At 39.6% G+C, this 18378-nt stretch overlaps 1 protein-coding gene across 1 annotated transcript in view; it reads left to right on the top strand.

Annotated features, from left to right (window-relative positions):
- Positions 1-7571: 7571 nt before the first annotated feature.
- LOC103826148 (cytosolic beta-glucosidase-like) overlaps positions 7572-18378 on the top strand; it is a 149638-nt gene continuing 138831 nt past the window's right edge. Inside the window, exon 1 of the mRNA XM_050974080.1 lies at positions 7572-7616. Within this exon, the coding sequence (XP_050830037.1) occupies positions 7572-7616 (45 nt within the window). The remainder of the gene's footprint in view (positions 7617-18378) is intronic.

Genomic DNA, 18378 nt, shown 5'->3' with positions numbered 1-18378 from the left:
CCTGCCTCCTTAGCTTTTTCCTGGGAGGCAGCCCTAGGCCAGGGCTGTTTTTCTTGCCTGGAGCTAGTGTTAGGGTTACGCCTAGGGTTAGCGTCTCGGAAAGCACGAAGCCCAGAGCTCCATGCACAGCGCAGCTGTGAAAGGAATCCCAAGGGGAGCGCAAAACTGCCCCAAGATGCCTGCCTCCACGGGTTTTTCCCGGGAGGCAGCCCTAGGCCAGGGCTGCTTTTCCTGCCTGGAGCTAGGGTTAGGGTTACGCCTAGGGTTAGCGTCTCGGAAAGCACAAATTCCAGACCTGCAGGCACAGTGCAGCTATGAAATGCATGCCAAGGCGAGCAGAAAACTGCCCAAAGATGCCTGCCTGCTCGGCTTTTTCCTGGGAGGCAGCCCTAGGCCAGGGCTGTTTTTCTTGCCTGGAGCTGGTGTTAGGGTTACGCCTAGGGTTAGCGTCACGGAAAGCACAAAGTCCAGACCTGCAGGCACAGTGCAGCTATGAAAGGCATCCCAAGGCGAGCGCAAAAGTGCCCCAAGATGCCTGCCGCCATGGCTTTTTCCTGGGAGGCAGCCCCAAGCCTGGGCTGCTTTTCCTGCCTGGAGCTAGGGTTAGGGTTACGCCTAGGGTTAGCGTCTCAGATAGCACAAAGCCCAGAGCTCCATGGACAGCGCAGGTGTGAAAGGCATGCCAAGGGGAGCTCAAACCTGCCCCAAGATGCCAGCCTCGACGGGTTTTTCCTGGGAGGCAGCCCTAGGCCAGGGCTGCTTTTCCTGCCTGGAGCTAGGGTTAGGGTTACACCTAGGGTTAGCGTCTCGGAAACCAGAAAGCCCAGAGCTCCAGGCTCTGTGCAGCCTCGAAAGGCATCCCAAGGGGAGCACAAAACTGCCCTAAGATGCCTGCTTCCTTCCCTTTTTCCATGGAGGCAGCCCCAGGCCAGGGCTGCTTTTCCTGCCTGGAGCTAGGGTTAGGGTTACGCCTAGGGTTAGCCTCTCGGAAAGCACAAAGCCCAGAGCTCCAGGCTCAGTGCAGTATCGAAAGGCATGCAAGGGGAGCAGCAAAACTGCCCCAAGATGCCTGCCTGCTTGGCTTTTTCCTGGGAGGCAGCCCTAGGCCAGGGCTGCTTTTCCTGCCTGGAGCTAGGGTTAGGGTTACGCCTAGGGTTAGCCTCTCGGAAAGCACAAAGCCCAGAGCTCCAGGCTCAGCGCAGTCTCGAAATGCATGCCAAGGGTAGCAGAAAACTGCCCCAAGATGCCTGCCTGCTTGGCTTTTTCCTGGGAGGCAGCCCTAGGCCAGGGCTGCTTTTCCTGCCTGGAGCTAGGGTTAGGGTTACGCCTAGGGTTAGCGTCTCAGAAAGCACAAAGCCCAGAGCTCCAGGCACAGTGCAGCTTGAAAGGCATCCCAAGGGGAGCGCAAAACTGCCCAAGATGCCTGCCTCCATCGGCTTTTCCTGGGAGGCAGCCCTAGGCCAGGGCTGCTTTTCCTGCCTGGAGCTAGGGTTAGGGTTACGCCTAGGGTTAGCGTCTCAGAAAGCACAAAGCCCAGAGCTCCAGGCACAGTGCAGCTGTGAAAGGCATCCCAAGGGGAGCGCAAAAGTGGCCAAAGATGCCTGCCTCCATGGCTTTATCCTGGGAGGCAGGCTTTGGCCAGGGCTGCTTTTCCTGCCTGGAGCAAGGGTCAGGGTTATGCCTAGGGTAAGCGTCTCGGAAAGCACAAAGCCCAAAGCTCCAGGCACAGTGCAGCCGACAAAGGCATTCCAATGGGAGCGCAAAACTGGTCCAAGATGCCTGCCTCCATGGCTTTATCCTGGGAGGCAGCCTTTGGCCAGGGCTGCTTTTCCTGCCTGGAGCAAGGGTCAGGGTTACGCCTAGGGTTAGCGTCACGGAAAGCACAAAGTCCAGACCTGCAGGGACAGTGCAGCTGTGAAAGGCATCCCAAGGCGAGCGCAAAAGTGCCCCAAGATGCCTGCCGCCATGGCTTTTTCCTGGGAGGAAGCCCTAGGCCAGGGCTGCTTTTCCTGCCTGGAGCTAGGGTTAGGGTTACGCCTAGGGTTAGCGTCTTAGAAAGCACAAAGCCCAGAGCTCCAGGCACAGTGCAGCTGTGAAAGGCATCCCAAGGGGAGCGCAAAAGTGCCCCAAGATGCCTGCCCCCATGGCTTTTTCCTGGGAGGCAGCCCTAGGCGAGGGCTGCTTTTCCTGCCTGGAGCTAGGGTTAGGGTTACACCTAGAGTTAGCGTCTCGGAAACCAGAAAGCCCAGAGCTCCAGGCTCAGTGCAGCCTCGAAAGGCATCCGAAGGGGAGCACAAAACTGCACCAAGATGCCTGCCTTCATGGCTTTTTCCTGGGAGGCAGCCCTAGGCCAGGGCTGCTTTTCCTGCCTGGAGCTAGGGTTAGGGTTACGCTTTGGGTTAGCGTCTCGGAAAGAAGAAAGCCCAGAGCTCCAGGTACAGCGCAGCCAGCAATTGCATCCCTAGGGGAGCGCAAAACGGCCCCAAGATGCCAGGCTCCATGGCTTTTTCCTGGGAGGCAGACCTAGGCCAGGGCTGCTTTTCCTGCCTGGAGCTAGGGTTAGGGTTACACCTAGGGTTAGTGTCTCGGAAAGCACAAAGCCCAGAGCTCCAGGCACAGTGCAGCTGTGAAAGGCATGCCAAGGGGAGCGCAAAACTGCCCAAGATGCCTGCCTGCTTGGCTTTTTCCTGGGAGGCGGCCCTAGGCCAGGGCTGCTTTTCCTGCCTGGAGCTAGGGTTAGGGTTACGCCTAGGGTTAGCGTCTCGGAAACCAGAAACCCAGAGCTCCAGGCATCAGTGCAGCTGTGAAAGGCATCCCAAGGGAGCGCAAAACTGCCCCAAGATACCTGCCTCCATGGCTTTTTCCTGAGAGGCAGCCCTAGGCCAGGGCTGCTTTTCCTGCCTGGAGCTAGGGTTAGGGTTACACCTAGGGTTAGTGTCTCGGAAAGCACAAAGCCCAGAGCTCCAGGCACAGTGCAGCCTGGAAAGGCATCCCAAGGGGAGTGCAAAACTGCCCCAAGATGCCTGCCTCCATGGCTTTTTCCTGAGAGGCAGCCCTAGGCCAGGGCTGCTTTTCCTGCCTGGAGCTAGGTTTAGGGTTACACCTAGGGTTAGCGTCTCGGAAAGCACAAAGCCCAGAGCTCCAGGACAGCGCAGCCATGTCAAAGGCATCCCAAGGGGAGTGCAAAACTGCCCCAAGATGCCAGGCTCCATGACTTTTTCCTGGGAGGCAGACCTAGGCCAGGGCTGCTTTTCCTGCCTGGAGCAGGATGTGGAATATCCCTGGCCCAAGGGATATTCCACATGCTTTAACTGCATGCTCAGCACATACAGCTGGTTGGAGAAGGACGAAGCGATGTACATTTGGAGTGATAACAAATGTTGATGGTGCCCTTCTGTCCTCGAGATATCCAAATAAACATCTGCCTGCCCATGGGAAGTGGGCAATTTATTCCTTGGGAAGTGGTGAATGATTTCCTTGTTTTTTTGGGTGGGCAGCATTTCCATTAAACTGTCTTTATCTCAACCCATGAGTGTTCTCTTTTACCTTTCCAGTTTTCTCCCCTCTCTTCCGCCAGGGCAGTGAGCGAGCAGCTTTGTGGGCTTTAGGTGGTTAAACCATGACAGTCACATAAAGCCAGAGATTACATATCTTTTGGCTATTGCCATCTATTTCTTTCTATACAGCCTTAGCACTGATGTTGTAGTCCTAGCTCTAGCTTGGCTGAAGCAGTGAACTTTATTCTCAGTTGATTCATACCTGAAGACACTAAACAAACAACTGACAACATTTTTCTTCACTGTCCCTCACACCCTGATAAATACTCACAGAGAACAAGAGGTACAGGAGTTAAGAGAGGATATGGACTTGTGAGCTGATGGTGGAAGGGACCTCACTACCTCTCTTTAAGCAGAACTTTCTCCTTTGCCCATTAAGTCATTGGTTAATTGAGCTAGATTTTATTAGCTGTGCTATTGCTTACTGCACAGTTTAATATCCATCTATGTTTCTTTGCCTCTGGAAACCAATGGCAGGCTAAAATTGTATTACAGTTTAAAAGAAGAGAATAAGTGAGGGTTGAGGAAAAATGAAGAAGAATTATAGGCCACTTTTTAACTTCAATATCTGACAAATAACTAGAACAATTAGTAAAGCAAGAGCAATCAGTATGTAAACAGATTGAAGAAAACGCAGTGATAAATCGGTAACACATTTGTAAAAAGCATAAATCAAGTGAAACCAAACTAATTGGTTTCTTCGATGAAGTAATGAATGCAAAAAACAAAAGTGGTAGACAGAATTTCTTAATATTAGTAAAACACTAATCATGGTTGCACGTGGCATTCTCAAAAAGAAGTTTAGTTGGATTAAATAGAACCAGCACAAAATGAACACACAGGTAAATAAATCAAACACTGGAAAACTTTTCCAGTTGAGCTGATAGCTGGGAGTAGATCAAAAACACTTTGTACAATCAAACATCTTATACAGCTCAATTTAGACATGAAGGGATTTTTTTCCTTAAGTCAACCCCCCCACCCCATAAAACAGCATCTTGTGTAAGAAACACCTAAATAAAGAAACTGAGCAGACCAGCAAAAATGACAGCCATTTTGGTTCTATGCCAGCACCAGAATAGCTTACATCAGCATCAGTTTTCTGCTACACAGCTGAGCTGCTTTATTTAGATGCATTAAATATTCCTAAGCATATCTAAATAGAGCTTTGGTTGCTGTAGGATTATCTCAAATTTATTTATTGACGTTGCTTCTGTTGACTGGTATTTCTGTCCATTCATCTAAAATCGCAGGATTCATGAAATGTTTATGCCTTTTTGTTTTGACTGAGTGGAAAAAGATGCCTACTGGCACTACATGTCTTTGGGATATTTTGCTCTCTTTTCTTTATAAAAGCTAATAAAGATTCATATGATTATTTATTTGTTTTCACCACAGCAAATAGTCATGCTGTTGGCAGATATGGCCATGTGGTAGTTTTGCAATAATTGATTTTTGATGAAGAGGAAAAAAGTCACCTATGTTTTTTGACAACTAGGAGAATGTTCTGGCTTTTAAGAATACAGAAACATGTTCTTGTCCCAAAAGCCCATGTGCTAAGAGGCAATAGAAGATAGAGATATACTATCCCATGATATCAATGAGAGGCTCTTTATAAGACTCACAGACAGCAATTGTAGCAGGAACATCAGCTCTCTCATTATTCTCTTGACTTTTCATTGCAGTTAGAGGAAAGGAATATTTTTAGAACTTTTAAAGGATGATTATCAAGTTAGTTTTGCAGATTCTTATGAGGCAACCTTTCCAAGTTAAGAAGGGTAGCACAGAACTGAACAGCAGGTAAGCTAATCAAATCTGACAATAAAACACAACAAATGTATTTTAGTGTTGGAATAAAAATATAATGGTGAAAGGAGACATCAGCTGTAAAATAAAAAGACTGAAATGCAGAGCACAGGGAATAGGCAGATGTAAGGAACAGTGTTTTATACAAGAAAAAGCAAATACTATTAATTGTTAAAGAGTTGATTTTGTCTGCATATAGACTTTATTTTAAAGCATAATGAATATATATATTTATGCCACAAATAAAATCCTAGTCAGTAAAACTTTTGCCGCGGTCCTTTCTACACCCTTAATGTAATTCAGATTGCTTTAATGTTGAAAAAAATATGCAAAATTGCTTCTGACTTCCCCAGGAATGGCTTTGCACTCATAAGCAGTGAGCCTTCTCATTTCAGTCAAGTACCACACGGCTTGAATAGTTAATTTTAAAAAGGGCAAGGATACAATATCATTATATAGATTGAGGTTAAAAAGTTATGAGCTTGTATTTTAAATAGTAGAAAATTGCTTCACTGGGTTTTTTTTAGGGAAAGGATCACATGTAAAGATGCAAAGATGAAGGTAACTTTGTTTTTCCTCATAATGAATGCTACTCCTAAATGTATGTACTAGTACAACCACAATATTGTCTTAGGATAAATTTAAGAGTTTAAAATACATAATTAAAATGGATAGATTTAGGGGTTTTTACCTGTTATAAATAAATTTCTACTTCTTAGACGTGTTCACTTCATAGAAAATGGCAGCAACCTTTAACAGCATACAGATACATATTAGATTGCAAGTCCTGCTTGCTGAGAAGAAAATAAAGGATACATGCAATATACAGAGAGGAAATGTTGCTTATGATGGGTGGAATAGACAGTAAACAAGAGTGACTGTCGAGTTGCTGCTGTTGGAGGCCCACATGGCTGGAGTTGATGCAGTGTGAAAACAGAAGACATCTTTTAAGTTACTCTCAGCAGGCTGTAAGGACATTTTAAGAAGCCCACACACCAGTACCTCTTCTTTCATTGGAAACAATGTGCCAGGAATGCTTTCAAAAGTTGCTGGGAATAGTAGACCCTATCTAATGTCCCAATTTTTACATTCCAGGTAGTTGTCAGGCTTTTTTAGATGCTGGTTTTTTGAAGAACAATGAATGCTACATAGAGATTTACATAGCCTCCAAAGTCTACAATTCTTTGTTGTGAGTTATAATGGATATAGATACTTCTACTCTAAAACTGAAACCATTTGTTATAGCATACCTAAATAAATTTATTCATAAGTAACAATACTTTCACTTAAAAAATCAAACCTAACAGCTTCTGATATAGGGAGGTCTAATCAGAGCTTAAAATACATTTTTAGGAATGTTTCCTAGAAGATATGGAAGGGTAACTTTTTTCCTTTTTTAATTGAGAAGTTGTAATATAAATACCTATGTAGAAACACATACAGATAAGTAGTTTTCAAAGCTTTAAAGTGTTTTGAGATCTACCCTCCAGAAGTGCATTAGGTCACATATATGTAAGTAAGAATCCAAATAGCAAATATTAAGATGTGAAGATACATATGCCCTTTCTGAATGCCTTCAGAAAAAAAAGAAAAAAACCAAACAACTGTATTAGGAATTGGGGGCTGTGTGATTCTCTGATGGTGAAGAAATCTGAATTACAGCTGTATAGGAAATTTCAGGCTCAGATCCTTATTGCTCGTAGTTACTGTTCTCCAATTGCCAGTCTACAATGAAAAATAGAAAAGTTAATACTTTGAAGATTCTTAACCAAACTATTAACATAATTAATTTTCAAATACATACCTCCTACAAATCTCTTCCAACATTTTTTTTCCAATCAAAGAGGTACAGCTTCTGAGGTGTAGCAAAGAGTACCATGCAGTCATCTGCCATGCAATTATCTAAACCAAGAAGCAAAGACAATATTTGAGTAAGACTAGATGGTGGGAGCAGGAAGATTTTAAAAAGGCAGAATTGTATTACTGGATGACATTTAACCAAGGGAAATAGTACATTATGAATTATCTCAGTTTCATTGAGTCTGGTCTAATTGCCACTTGCAGCCTGGAAGGCAGCTTTTCTAACATGACCATGGGGGAACATATGGCTTCTTGTGGGACCTGTGTCCAAGATATGCCAAAATCCTATAACAGATACTGCCTGTAGGAGAGGCAGTCTATAACACAGCTCTGTATAGCAATGTGGCCATGGCAGCACTAAGATCAGCACAAGCTTGCCACTCAAATCGTTATGTGAGTCTTTAGTCAATTGCACAATTGCTGTCAAAATAACAGTACTATCAACATATCAACTAGCTAGCTGAAACTCAACCACTGTAAGTACACAGAGCTAATCACAACATTCATTACAGAATAAATTTTCTACTGGAAGGAAAACATCACTCCTGACAGGTTGAGATTGTGTTTCCCCAAAGTGCCTTTTGTTCAGTTACTCACTTTGCCTAATTTTAGATAGGGTGAACTGACTTAACTTCATGCAATTTTCAGCTTTTGTACAAAGTGCTTAAGCCTTCTCCAGCCCTTGGCATAGGCTGAGAGAACATTCATTTGCTCACTGGGAATTTGTGTGCTTTCTTCTGAAGATGCTGATTATTGCCACACACAGAATACTCACGTAGTTGGATGCACTGAATCTATTCCAGTAATCATACCTTATGATCCTAGCTGATAAACAGGTTCCACTGAAAAAGTACCATGAAAATGCTAAAAGAGAGAGAAGGTGGCATGACCTTCTCAGGCCATGACAGCAGGTGTAGAGAAGCAAAGCTGCATGAATTTAAATTAATTAACTCATTCATGACACTTGGAAAAAAAAAAGTAGTATTGAAAGTACCTGAAGAGACTTCCATTTATGATAAATTAAATTGTTCTATACTAGTATGCTAGGATCTTGCCATATGTTTTTACATAACATTACCTTGTTTGTGTGAATAATTGCAGTATTCTAACATAGGTACACTTACCCAAATTTCACATAATTGTAAATCAATAGTCTAATTTTAGTGGGTTTACCCACTTTTTTCACTAGATAAAGCCCTTTATCATCCACTCTGGAATTATGACCATGGCTCTTCATTTTTTTAATATAAAGGGTAACTCCTCCCACACAATTTTTGACAGCCTTGTGAAGTTGAGTTCACCTAATGCCCAGCCCTTTCTTTCTCAACACCTTACCCCACCAGTTTAGGATGCAGTCAGATTTTATGTGACTCTCTAAGGAGAAGAAGCATAGAGTTTGTATTCATATAGTTTAATTTAAACTAAGAGTATAACATCCATTTAATCCACTTCATGTTGAATGATCTCAACCTTTGTGATTTTGGAGTCAGGTAAAAGTACTCTAAGTATTAGCAAGTTTTTATTTTTGGTTTAAAGTGCCTGGGCTATTTGAGCTGACACTCTGCATCTGCCTTGCTTAGGTAACATCTGTCAATGAAAGACCCTCATTCTCAACATTTGTGCCCTAGATAGTTTAGCAAGTCATTGTGTTTGTATCTTTGGAGTATGCTCCAGTTTCCCTAGGCTCTTTTCTGAATAGAGAATGTACTATCAGGAGAACTATTATTTCTTCATAAACAATGCCCATGTTGATGTCTGCCTTCTTTATAAAATTCACCTGTTTTATAGTCAGGCAGTATATTATATAAATGTGAAAATAAAATGCTTATTTTAGGGTCTTAAAAATGCACAGCTGAAAATCTTCTTCCTCTCCTAAATGCAAATGCTATTAACATCACTTTTTCAGCAATTAAAGAGCATTAGGTAGACTTTCAGTTAAGATAAATTTACCTCAAAAATGTATTCATTGCTCTCTTCAAAAGTAAAGCCCCAAAGCAAAATACACATAGTTGCCAGCAGCTTTAGTCAAAACTAAAATTAGCCATGCTGATTAAGTGGATTTTGCATAACCTTAACTATTAATCCCTCATATTGGTCTTCTTTTCTTTAAAAAATCTTTAAGTACCAATAACCTAAAGGTTTATAGAGTCACTTTTTAATACTACTTAGTTAAGATTTAATCCTTTGTGTAACAGTTAACATTGGCACCATCTTTTAATAGCGCAAGATTTCTAACATGCACTTGCTGAACAAAACAGACATTTTCCATTTCAGGGAAATAATGGCAGTACACATTAAGCAGAAGAACTTTGATTTAAAAAATTTAAAAATGTACTTACAAGAGATAAAATGGAACTAACAGTAAATTAATCTCTCTGTTTTTACCCTTTCCTTAAATAGTATTCTTTTCATGCTTAATTCTTTCCCTTTCCATTTTCTTTGACTCAGCTCCTTATTTTCTAACAGCTAGATTACCTCCCATCTTACCTGGCTAAGCAAGACATAAATTACATTTTCCAGAAGACCAATAATAAATTTGACTCCAAATCTTTTTTTGAAAGCAACCCCTGTTTTATAGACACTTCTGAAAAGGTAAGATTGTACTGAGTCCTGGATCATTCTGTTGCTGTCAGAGGGAAATTAAATTACTGCCTTTAAAAGTTGAAATTGTTCCTATTTTCAGAGTAGGTCAAGGAGGAGTGAAGTAAGTTGTTCTTCATAAAGTGGTGTGCCTTTGCAAACTTTGACTCTTTGGGGCTGGTCTTGCCAACAGAGGGTGCTTTCTCTGGATATTTATCCCACACCTTTTGTTTCAGGTTTGCTCCAGGCTAAGAGTGCAAATATCACTAGCTACCCAAGCTCAGCCGACACCTGGAAGCTCATTTACCATAACTCCTTTGTGTGCCCCAGCCCTTCCTCAGCATTTCATAGCATTTGCTCATCTGCCTGTTTTTTTACAAAAAGTAATCAACCTTCACATTTTGTTATAATTTGCATTTTCTGATATTTATTTTTTTAGCACCAATAATTTGAAAAGGGTTTGGCAGCACCAGCGATCCTGCTTCCTTCACTTTATAAATAAACAGAAATCCAAAGAGAAAAAAAAAAAGAAAAAGCTCTAATAGGTAGCTGGTAATTATAGATCACACTTCTGTTTTGCCAGTCAAACAAAAAAATCAATTATAAGGCAAATTAATTAAGTAGTAAATATTTTTGCTCTTTTATATATGCTAAGGTTTTTTTCATCTGTGTTTGAGCATTAATTCATTAATTGTTTTAAACATCACTTCATCAGCAGTAAACTCAAAGCAGCTGACAGTTGTGTTTTGTTTATATATTTGATCAATACAACCAGCTAAAAACTTTTAGATCATTGATCATGTTCTGCTGAGTAATTGGCCAGTAGAGCTGGGTGTTTGGAAACTGATGACTAAGTGGTTCAAAGGTCATTCCAACTGAAGCTGGCTAAAGCAGACTTTCTTTTCTTCTTTATCTTACTCCCTTGCAGGTGGTCTTCTGGATGATCTGTGATCTCATCTCTATTCTTCATGATACTTTTCCTCTTTTTTAAGATGGATTTTAAGACATATTGTTGTTCCATTGATCACCTTAGACTGCTGTCTGTACTGCATTGTAAAAGTACTAGCAATGGTGTTCCAAATGGAGATCATAGTGACATTTATAGGGTTTTGAAATGTTTCCTTTCTGTCCTTTTCAGCTATTTATGACTTTGTCAAACTTTCACCTTCACAGCTGAAATTTCTCAGATATAATCATTGACCAGAGGTCAGTTTTATCCCAGTTCACTTATTAAGTTTGAGGGGGAAAAAAAATCATCCAGTTTTGTGATCTTAACATGCAGCAGTTTGCTTTTCCTTACATGAAGGGTTGTGGATTTTTTCTTACAGAGCTTTAAGCAAGACTCATATCTGAAGACTTTGAAATTTATCTTAGAGAACACTTAGTATAGATATGTTCTTTTCAGTGCTTTTTTTACCAATCTGTTCCTATTTGATAGATATATACAGATTATACAAACTGTATTTCTTTTTAATTGGTATGGACCTTGTTTAGAAAGAAACAGTTTTAAGAAACAAGTGAAATTATGAAATTGCCAATGTTTGGAAAAAGGAATTATTTCCTCCCCTTTTTATGTGGTTTCTGTCTCAGAATAAGTACATGTAAGCATTTATCTCACTAAATGATGCTGTGACATGGCATGGGAGACAAGCACCCAGGAGAGATTGCACCATGGTCAAGGACTCACAAAGAGACACAGTGCCTGCAGAAGTGCCTGTCTGATCAGAATGAATGAACTCATGGGAGGTTACAAGTAACAAATGCTGTGAATGGGATAATGGCATTACTCCATAGAATTCCCTGAATTATGGTCAAATAACCAATTCTTTTTCCCTTTTCCAGCCCTAAACAAAAATTTCCTTAATTTTCTTAGTGATGAATAACTCTGCAAACATATTATTCAAGCTCTAATGATTGTTAAGAGGATAAATTTTAAAGTGCTTTAAGTGGGCAGTGACAGAGATAAGGCACAATGGAAAATCATAGCAGTTTTTTGATGCTGTCCAATGGAAAAGCTATTGTTTTCAGATAGGTTTGTCACTTCTGTTAAAATTCTAGTCCCATAGTCAAATACTTATCCATCCTCTTAGTAGATTGTGATCACAACTCTCCTCAAAAGCAGCTATAATTATGTCTTTTATAAAATCACCTCTTTCCTTTACAGATTCACAGGAAAAATTTGAATAATAAAAAGGTAATCTTTAATGTCATTACAGTGTTCCTATTTTAGTTGGTTGTGTACAGAACACATGCCTTTAATATTTCTTTCTCCACAGAAGCTGAGATTCTATACTATTGGCTTTAATAGGCCATCATTCAACTTTTAAACTTTTAAGATGCAAAGTAAATTTAGTGCAGGAAGCTTGCTATTGCAAAGTTATGGATGAAAAGATATATTTCAGCATCCACTCAGCAGTACATGCAGGTTACTGCAGAGAAGGACAGAGCTGAGATGCATGGGTTTGGGTTTCAGGTCTTGTTTCTGACATTTTTACATTTCTGTTACAAAGCTCCATTAATGTCAGTTTTTGAAGGAACATTCAGAGCTCCTAATTCTGTAGGACATTCCAACAGACATGCTGGCCAGAGCAAAACAGAACTGCATATTTGCTTTCAGGGTATACATCAATGTGAAAGACAATTAAAGCTAACAAAAAACTTGTAGCTTTCCATTTTTATAGTTATGTATTTTAAAGTAAATATCTATCTGCATGTTTTCTTAGCTTTTCTGCAGTAGGAATGAGAAGGTTCAGATAGGTATTGTCCTCTGGAAAGGACATGTGCCTGATGAAAGATCTGAATGTTTCCTAATCCTGATATTGATCTTTTGTGTGGCCTTTGAGGAATCATTTCTCTTTTCTTTAGGGGCTCTTTTCTCCTATGTAGTGTCTTTCCAGGGACAGAGAAAGATCTGTGCATAACAGCATTTTAATCCATTATAATCTTTTTGCACTGAATGCTTCCAGTACTGTGGCAGTAAACAATTGTTATGAACATACTTCCGTTTTTTAATTTTTTAAAATTTTATTTTATTTTAAGGATTCTTTCTCTTTTGGCAGTGCTATTCCCTATGTATTGTGTTCTCATTCCATTGCTTCATCTGTGAACACCTTTCATAGATGTTCACATAAAACTGAAAACTCAGCAAATTTAAGGGAAAAAAAGAACCTGAAAAAGTTTCAGCTTCGTGTCACCTTATTTTTAAAGAGAGAACAAAACCACTGCCTAGAGAAATTAATGGCTATAAATTATTCCAGGGTAATAAACAGGTATAGTGATAAACAGAAGTTATAATAATCACAAGATCTTCTCTTAAGAAAGTGTTCCCAGCTTGCTCTGTTATGCTGACATTCTCACTGAACTATTGTAGGAGAACAAAGATAGTGTTCATTTTAAACCTCCTCTTTGAATAGCAAAGGTACAGTTAAGGCACTAATCCAGCTGGATAACAATTTCAAGCTCTATAACCAATAGCACCTGACACAAAGCATGATGAATGATACATATTTTGGATCTGTTCTAAGCATCAATCCAGGGCTGTATTCTGTAACTGCAGGAAAGATGCCAAACCTGCAGCCATTAGAAAATCCTTAGAAATCTTATATATAGCATGAGGACTTGGCTAATCTTGAATAGGAGAAGGAGAGTGAAATAAAAAATCCAAATCTCTTTTGCAATACCTATTAACATCCCATGACATAGTGGAAGTTCAGCCATTTTGAAAGAAGACAGCAAAAGTACCTTAAATATGTCAGTTGCAGTCATATGAAAAAAAATATTTTTGATGGACAAAAAAGCTTTGATAACATTCATTGGTTGTTTTCTCCTCTTTTTATTTTATTCCAGCTCATTTTTTTTTTTTCCTGTGGTGAAAGCTAAGACTTGATCCTACTGTCAATGACTAATAGAAAGCTTTTTGATTTTGTTTGTAGAGCCTGTGTCCATACAGAGTCCAAAATAGAAACCTTTGGGTATTCTACTTGTGGAAATATGATAGTTTGCATTTTTTCCACTGTATCCTGGGGAATTACGGACAAAGATGCTTAGAAGAAGGAAAACAGTGGGTATGGAAAGATGAGGTCAAAAAAGAAATTACTATTACTTTTTCTTTTGTTTTTTTCCCTTTTAAATCTCTAAACTGAGATTTAGAACCAAGATATGTTGTCAGAATGCAGCATTATGGTATACTTTTTTTTCCAGAAGATACCCAGGATGCCAAGAAGAAAATAAAAAAAAAAAAAGAGGAATTTTTTTAGTTCAGCACAGGATAACCAATATGTGCTGCTTAAGACACTCATCTGGTTATTGAGAAATGCATATTCTAACCTGTCTCAGGCAAAACAAGATCCTTGCAAAAAATTCCTTTAAGATGTCTAAAAACCATTGCATCTATTCTTCATTGTTTCAGACCACAAGTCTGGCTGCCTTTTTCTTTTCAGGCTCAAATTTATATGAGTGGTATGGATCAGAGGCATCTAAAGCATGAAATTTCTGCTGAAAGGAAACAAGATAGCTTTAGCACTCTAGGCACTGACTGAGGAGTGAATAAAAATTGGGACACCAATGACACATTCTTGTCAGCTTACCTCTCTTGTCATATCTATTAAGTTTCCATAAATTTGGACCCAGTGTAAGCCTTGGAGAAGAAATACACATTATATAAGCTCAGTGGAGAACTTGTTAATGTTTGGTTGTGTAATCTGCCAAAGTTTCTGTCTACTTTGAGAATGCTTCAGCCCCCATCATCTTCTCATTAAGTGGATTGGACTGCTCCTACAGAGCTGGAGCAGGTTCCATACTAGAATTTGGAGGCCCAACAAAAGTTCCTCTTTCATTCTCCTGCTACTGCCAAAGGCTGTGTTTTAAAAAAATGCAAAAGACAAACCAAAACAAAACTGAGGCTAAGATCATGAATACAGGCCAGAAACAGAGTATAAAGTAATTGGTAATCAGTAGAGCACAGTCTGCTGGAGAACTTGGAACTCACCATAAAGTTACTCACTCTTTGGCAAGGAAACAAATAACTGCAACCAACGGCAAGGTCCACATCAGAGACAGCAGCTTTCTACTGCTACAACTTCTTGCCTTGGCTCAGGCTGAGAGGAGATTGATGTGGGCAGCAGCACCACCATTGGACAGATTTTAAATACATTAAATGAGCTGCTGTATGTATTCTGCTAAATAGTGGTTATTCTCAACATCTGCTTTTCAAAAGCTAGAAAATAAAGGGTTGCCTTTGTTCCCCTGCCCCAAACTATGCCATAGATTATGATGTAGTCTTTTAATTACCTAAACACAATTTTTTCTACATACCTCCGTGGCAATGTGAGGAACCAGAAACATTTCTAAGAGCTCAGTATGGATGTGTGCCAAGTATCCACATCCTCAGAGCTCTCTAACTGTTGCCTCCTATGGGATATTGATCACTCAGCAGCCAAAAACTTCCATACAACAACCCTTACTAGTTCTATTCACCAGTTTAGTTTGAAGGGCAATAAAGAGAAAATCAAAGGAGTTTGATCAAAAAATAAATTTGCTTACCCATAAACTCCACCTTTTTTGTTGTCTAATTATAAAATTCTGGAGTATTATTTAAGAAGGGTAAAAATGTGTTTGACTTCATCAACACTATGGGATAGTTCAGTTTACTCAGTGCCGAGCTAAAATATGAGGGAACCCATAAAGAGCTTAAATTGAATGAGACACTGTATTTATCCATGTGATTTCTTTATTAAGGAAACAACTTTTGTGATGGTAAAAAGGTCAGTGCTGCCTCATGATGCCTACTGTATCCTTTAATCTTCTTTTAAATTTATGTGTTGAAATTAATGAATAGAAATTTATGTTAAACAGTTGTGTTGATTTTTTTCCCATTTTATTCTATTAAATTAGCTTCAGAGTAAGGTACATATTTTGTGTACCAGAATAGCATAGTCCATAGATATCACTGCACATCAGAAATACAGTTTGGAAGACTGTATATATGTGTGTGTATGTATGCATAAAACTCAAGTTGTTTGAAAAATAACCTGTGTTGACTGAATTTCAAATAGGTATTTGAATTAATTTGTCAAATTAGAGTACTGTTGTACATCTCCTTTTCCAGGTGCAAGCAATAGTGCTCACTACTATTTTGCAGGATGAAAAGGAGTACAATGGATAGTATTTCTTGCAAAAGGAAAAAATATTTACAGGATAATGGGGAAGAACAAATCTTTTGGAAAGTAATATCAACTACTGTCTCTCATAGTGTGCTGCCATTTAATAGTAGATGGTTCTATATTGCTGATACAGGGAAGTGAATTTTATGTAAATGCACTAATATAATGGCATTTCTTAATCCTGACTGGTGAAAGAAGCTTTTCAAGCATATTTGCTAAAGTCATAGTCAATGTCATTAGTCATAGTCAGTGACTGGAGAAACAGAATTTCTGGAAGAAAAAGAAAATGAAAGATACAGTTTCAGTGATGTATAAACTAGTTGCACTATTTCAAGCTAAATCTGAAAACAAATAGGGTGACTCAGCAGGACTTTATGCATATGAAATAATTTTCTTTTGTCAATATATCCCCAATTTGAAATTGGTCTGGGCAGAATCCTTTCCTGGTTTATTCTATGATTGTGTTTAAATAACTAAAAACTATTAAAACCCCCAAAAACAAATAAACAAAAAAAACTCACCACAACCCAAACCTTGAAAGAAAAAAAAAAGGCAGTAAAAGTTGTTAAGAAATTTTAGGTTATTAGTGCTTTGGTGAGAAAATCTGCATATAAATGAAAAAAAGTGTTTCTGAGATAATTCAGTTTTAAAACAGGCTTATCTGATGGTGTTGATTTTTGCTTTTTTGTGGTGATATGGATGTTGCTTGAAGCATTTCCCTTAGTACCAGCATGTGTAGTGTCTCTTCAAGTATATTCTCTGGTGCCTGGTACCAGCACCAGCTTTTCAGGCTTTCCACCATGTTGCAGCACCAATATTTATTCAGCCATGTATTCTCACCAGTGCCAGTTTTCTTTCAAATTTGTTTGGCTCTGGTCAGTGATCTCCACAGTTATTGTGCCTGTAAGTATTCAAACATCTCAGCAATGTTTTTACCGCCTGCTGTGTGATGTGATGTCAGCACACATCTTGTTGATGGCATGTGGGGTCAGAAGAAATTAAAAACATTCCTGTGCTAGGAAATATGTAAGTTGGGATTGTTGGAATGGGAGAATAATATAGATATCATGTATATAATCTTTCAGCAATAAAAACCAAGAAATGTGACAAGTTTCTAAGGGTAAATATGATTTACCTGTTAAGAAGGGAGACATTTCAGAAACAGCAAAACAAAAACATTTTCAAATCAGCTAAATTTGGCTTCTTGTTTTAGGCACTTAAATTATGTTCCAGAGGATAAGTTGCTGGGATTTCAAAGTGTATCTAGTGTCAAAAATAAGGCATACTGATTTTAAAGCAGAACTAAGTATGTCCAGTGAAGATTCTATGTACATGATTTTGAAGATGTAGCTGTGTGGCAAAATAGCCTACAGATTCATGGCATAAATGGGGAAATTGTGCCAATTTCAAACATGTGTAAGTCTTTGCCTTCTATTTTAAAAATGTTAACAAGTTTAGCTAAAATCATTCAGGTGTCTCTTTATAACCAGTTGCACCCAAACTGATAAGTTGCAGCAGATATTTTCCTGGCAAAATCATTTTAAGCATGTTTGCCAGTAGGTAGCTCTGCAAATATCTTGAAACTCTCCATATCTAGAAAATTTAGACAACTCTTCCTGAAACACCAGGGAAAGGGTGCTGTCTCACAGTGCCTTCAACAAGGGACCTGAGGGCCTGTCTATACTCCTGGTATTTTTTGTCTTGTTTTTCATATATCTCTCTCTTCCATTTTTTAAATCCTGATATTTTTTCATGCTGACTCATTGTTTTTAAGTTCGTTCACCTAAAAGATGAGTGATCCAGAAGTATGGAACAGCATGACTTGCCAAGATATAAATGAATAGAGCATGGCTTTACATGAAAGGGCTTTTGCCAGGTTTTCTACTGATGTGTGCAAATTTAAATCTGTGGATCAGCGCCCTGCTCCACGCACCCAGTGTTGTGTCACAATGCAGTGACAGTGACAAACTCCTGAGCAGACAAGCCCGCTTTAAAATACTGTATGGAGGCACTCAGCAATAAAGAACAATTGCCTTCAACATCCAAGAACTATCAAGGACTTCTGAAGACTGATGACCAATATGGAATATCACTTTACAAACTTACTACACATCCTAATGCTGTTGTCATGCTGAGACTTTTTCTGGTTCAGGGAGTGATGTAACGCTAGTTTGGCCCTCCACTACAGTTTCTGTAGAGTTATTCCCAACAAGATTAATTTGTGTGAGCTCCCCAAATGCAGCTAACTTGCTCACAACCAGCTTTAGGTCTCCAAGATATTGTGCCCATATATCTGGTATTGGAAGGCTCATAGCAGCTGGCAATCCATTGGCAGTTTCCTCAGGAATATCAAAAAATTCAAGCTGCATGATTCAATTACCAGAAGCAGTGGGAGAATATTTTATTTCTTCACT

This window comes from Serinus canaria, chromosome 4 (genome assembly GCF_022539315.1).
Source record: "Serinus canaria isolate serCan28SL12 chromosome 4, serCan2020, whole genome shotgun sequence".
In the NCBI taxonomy this organism is placed as follows: Eukaryota; Metazoa; Chordata; class Aves; order Passeriformes; family Fringillidae; genus Serinus; species Serinus canaria.
Note: the sequence above shows the minus strand (reverse complement) of the source record. Positions and strands in the feature narration are given on the sequence as shown.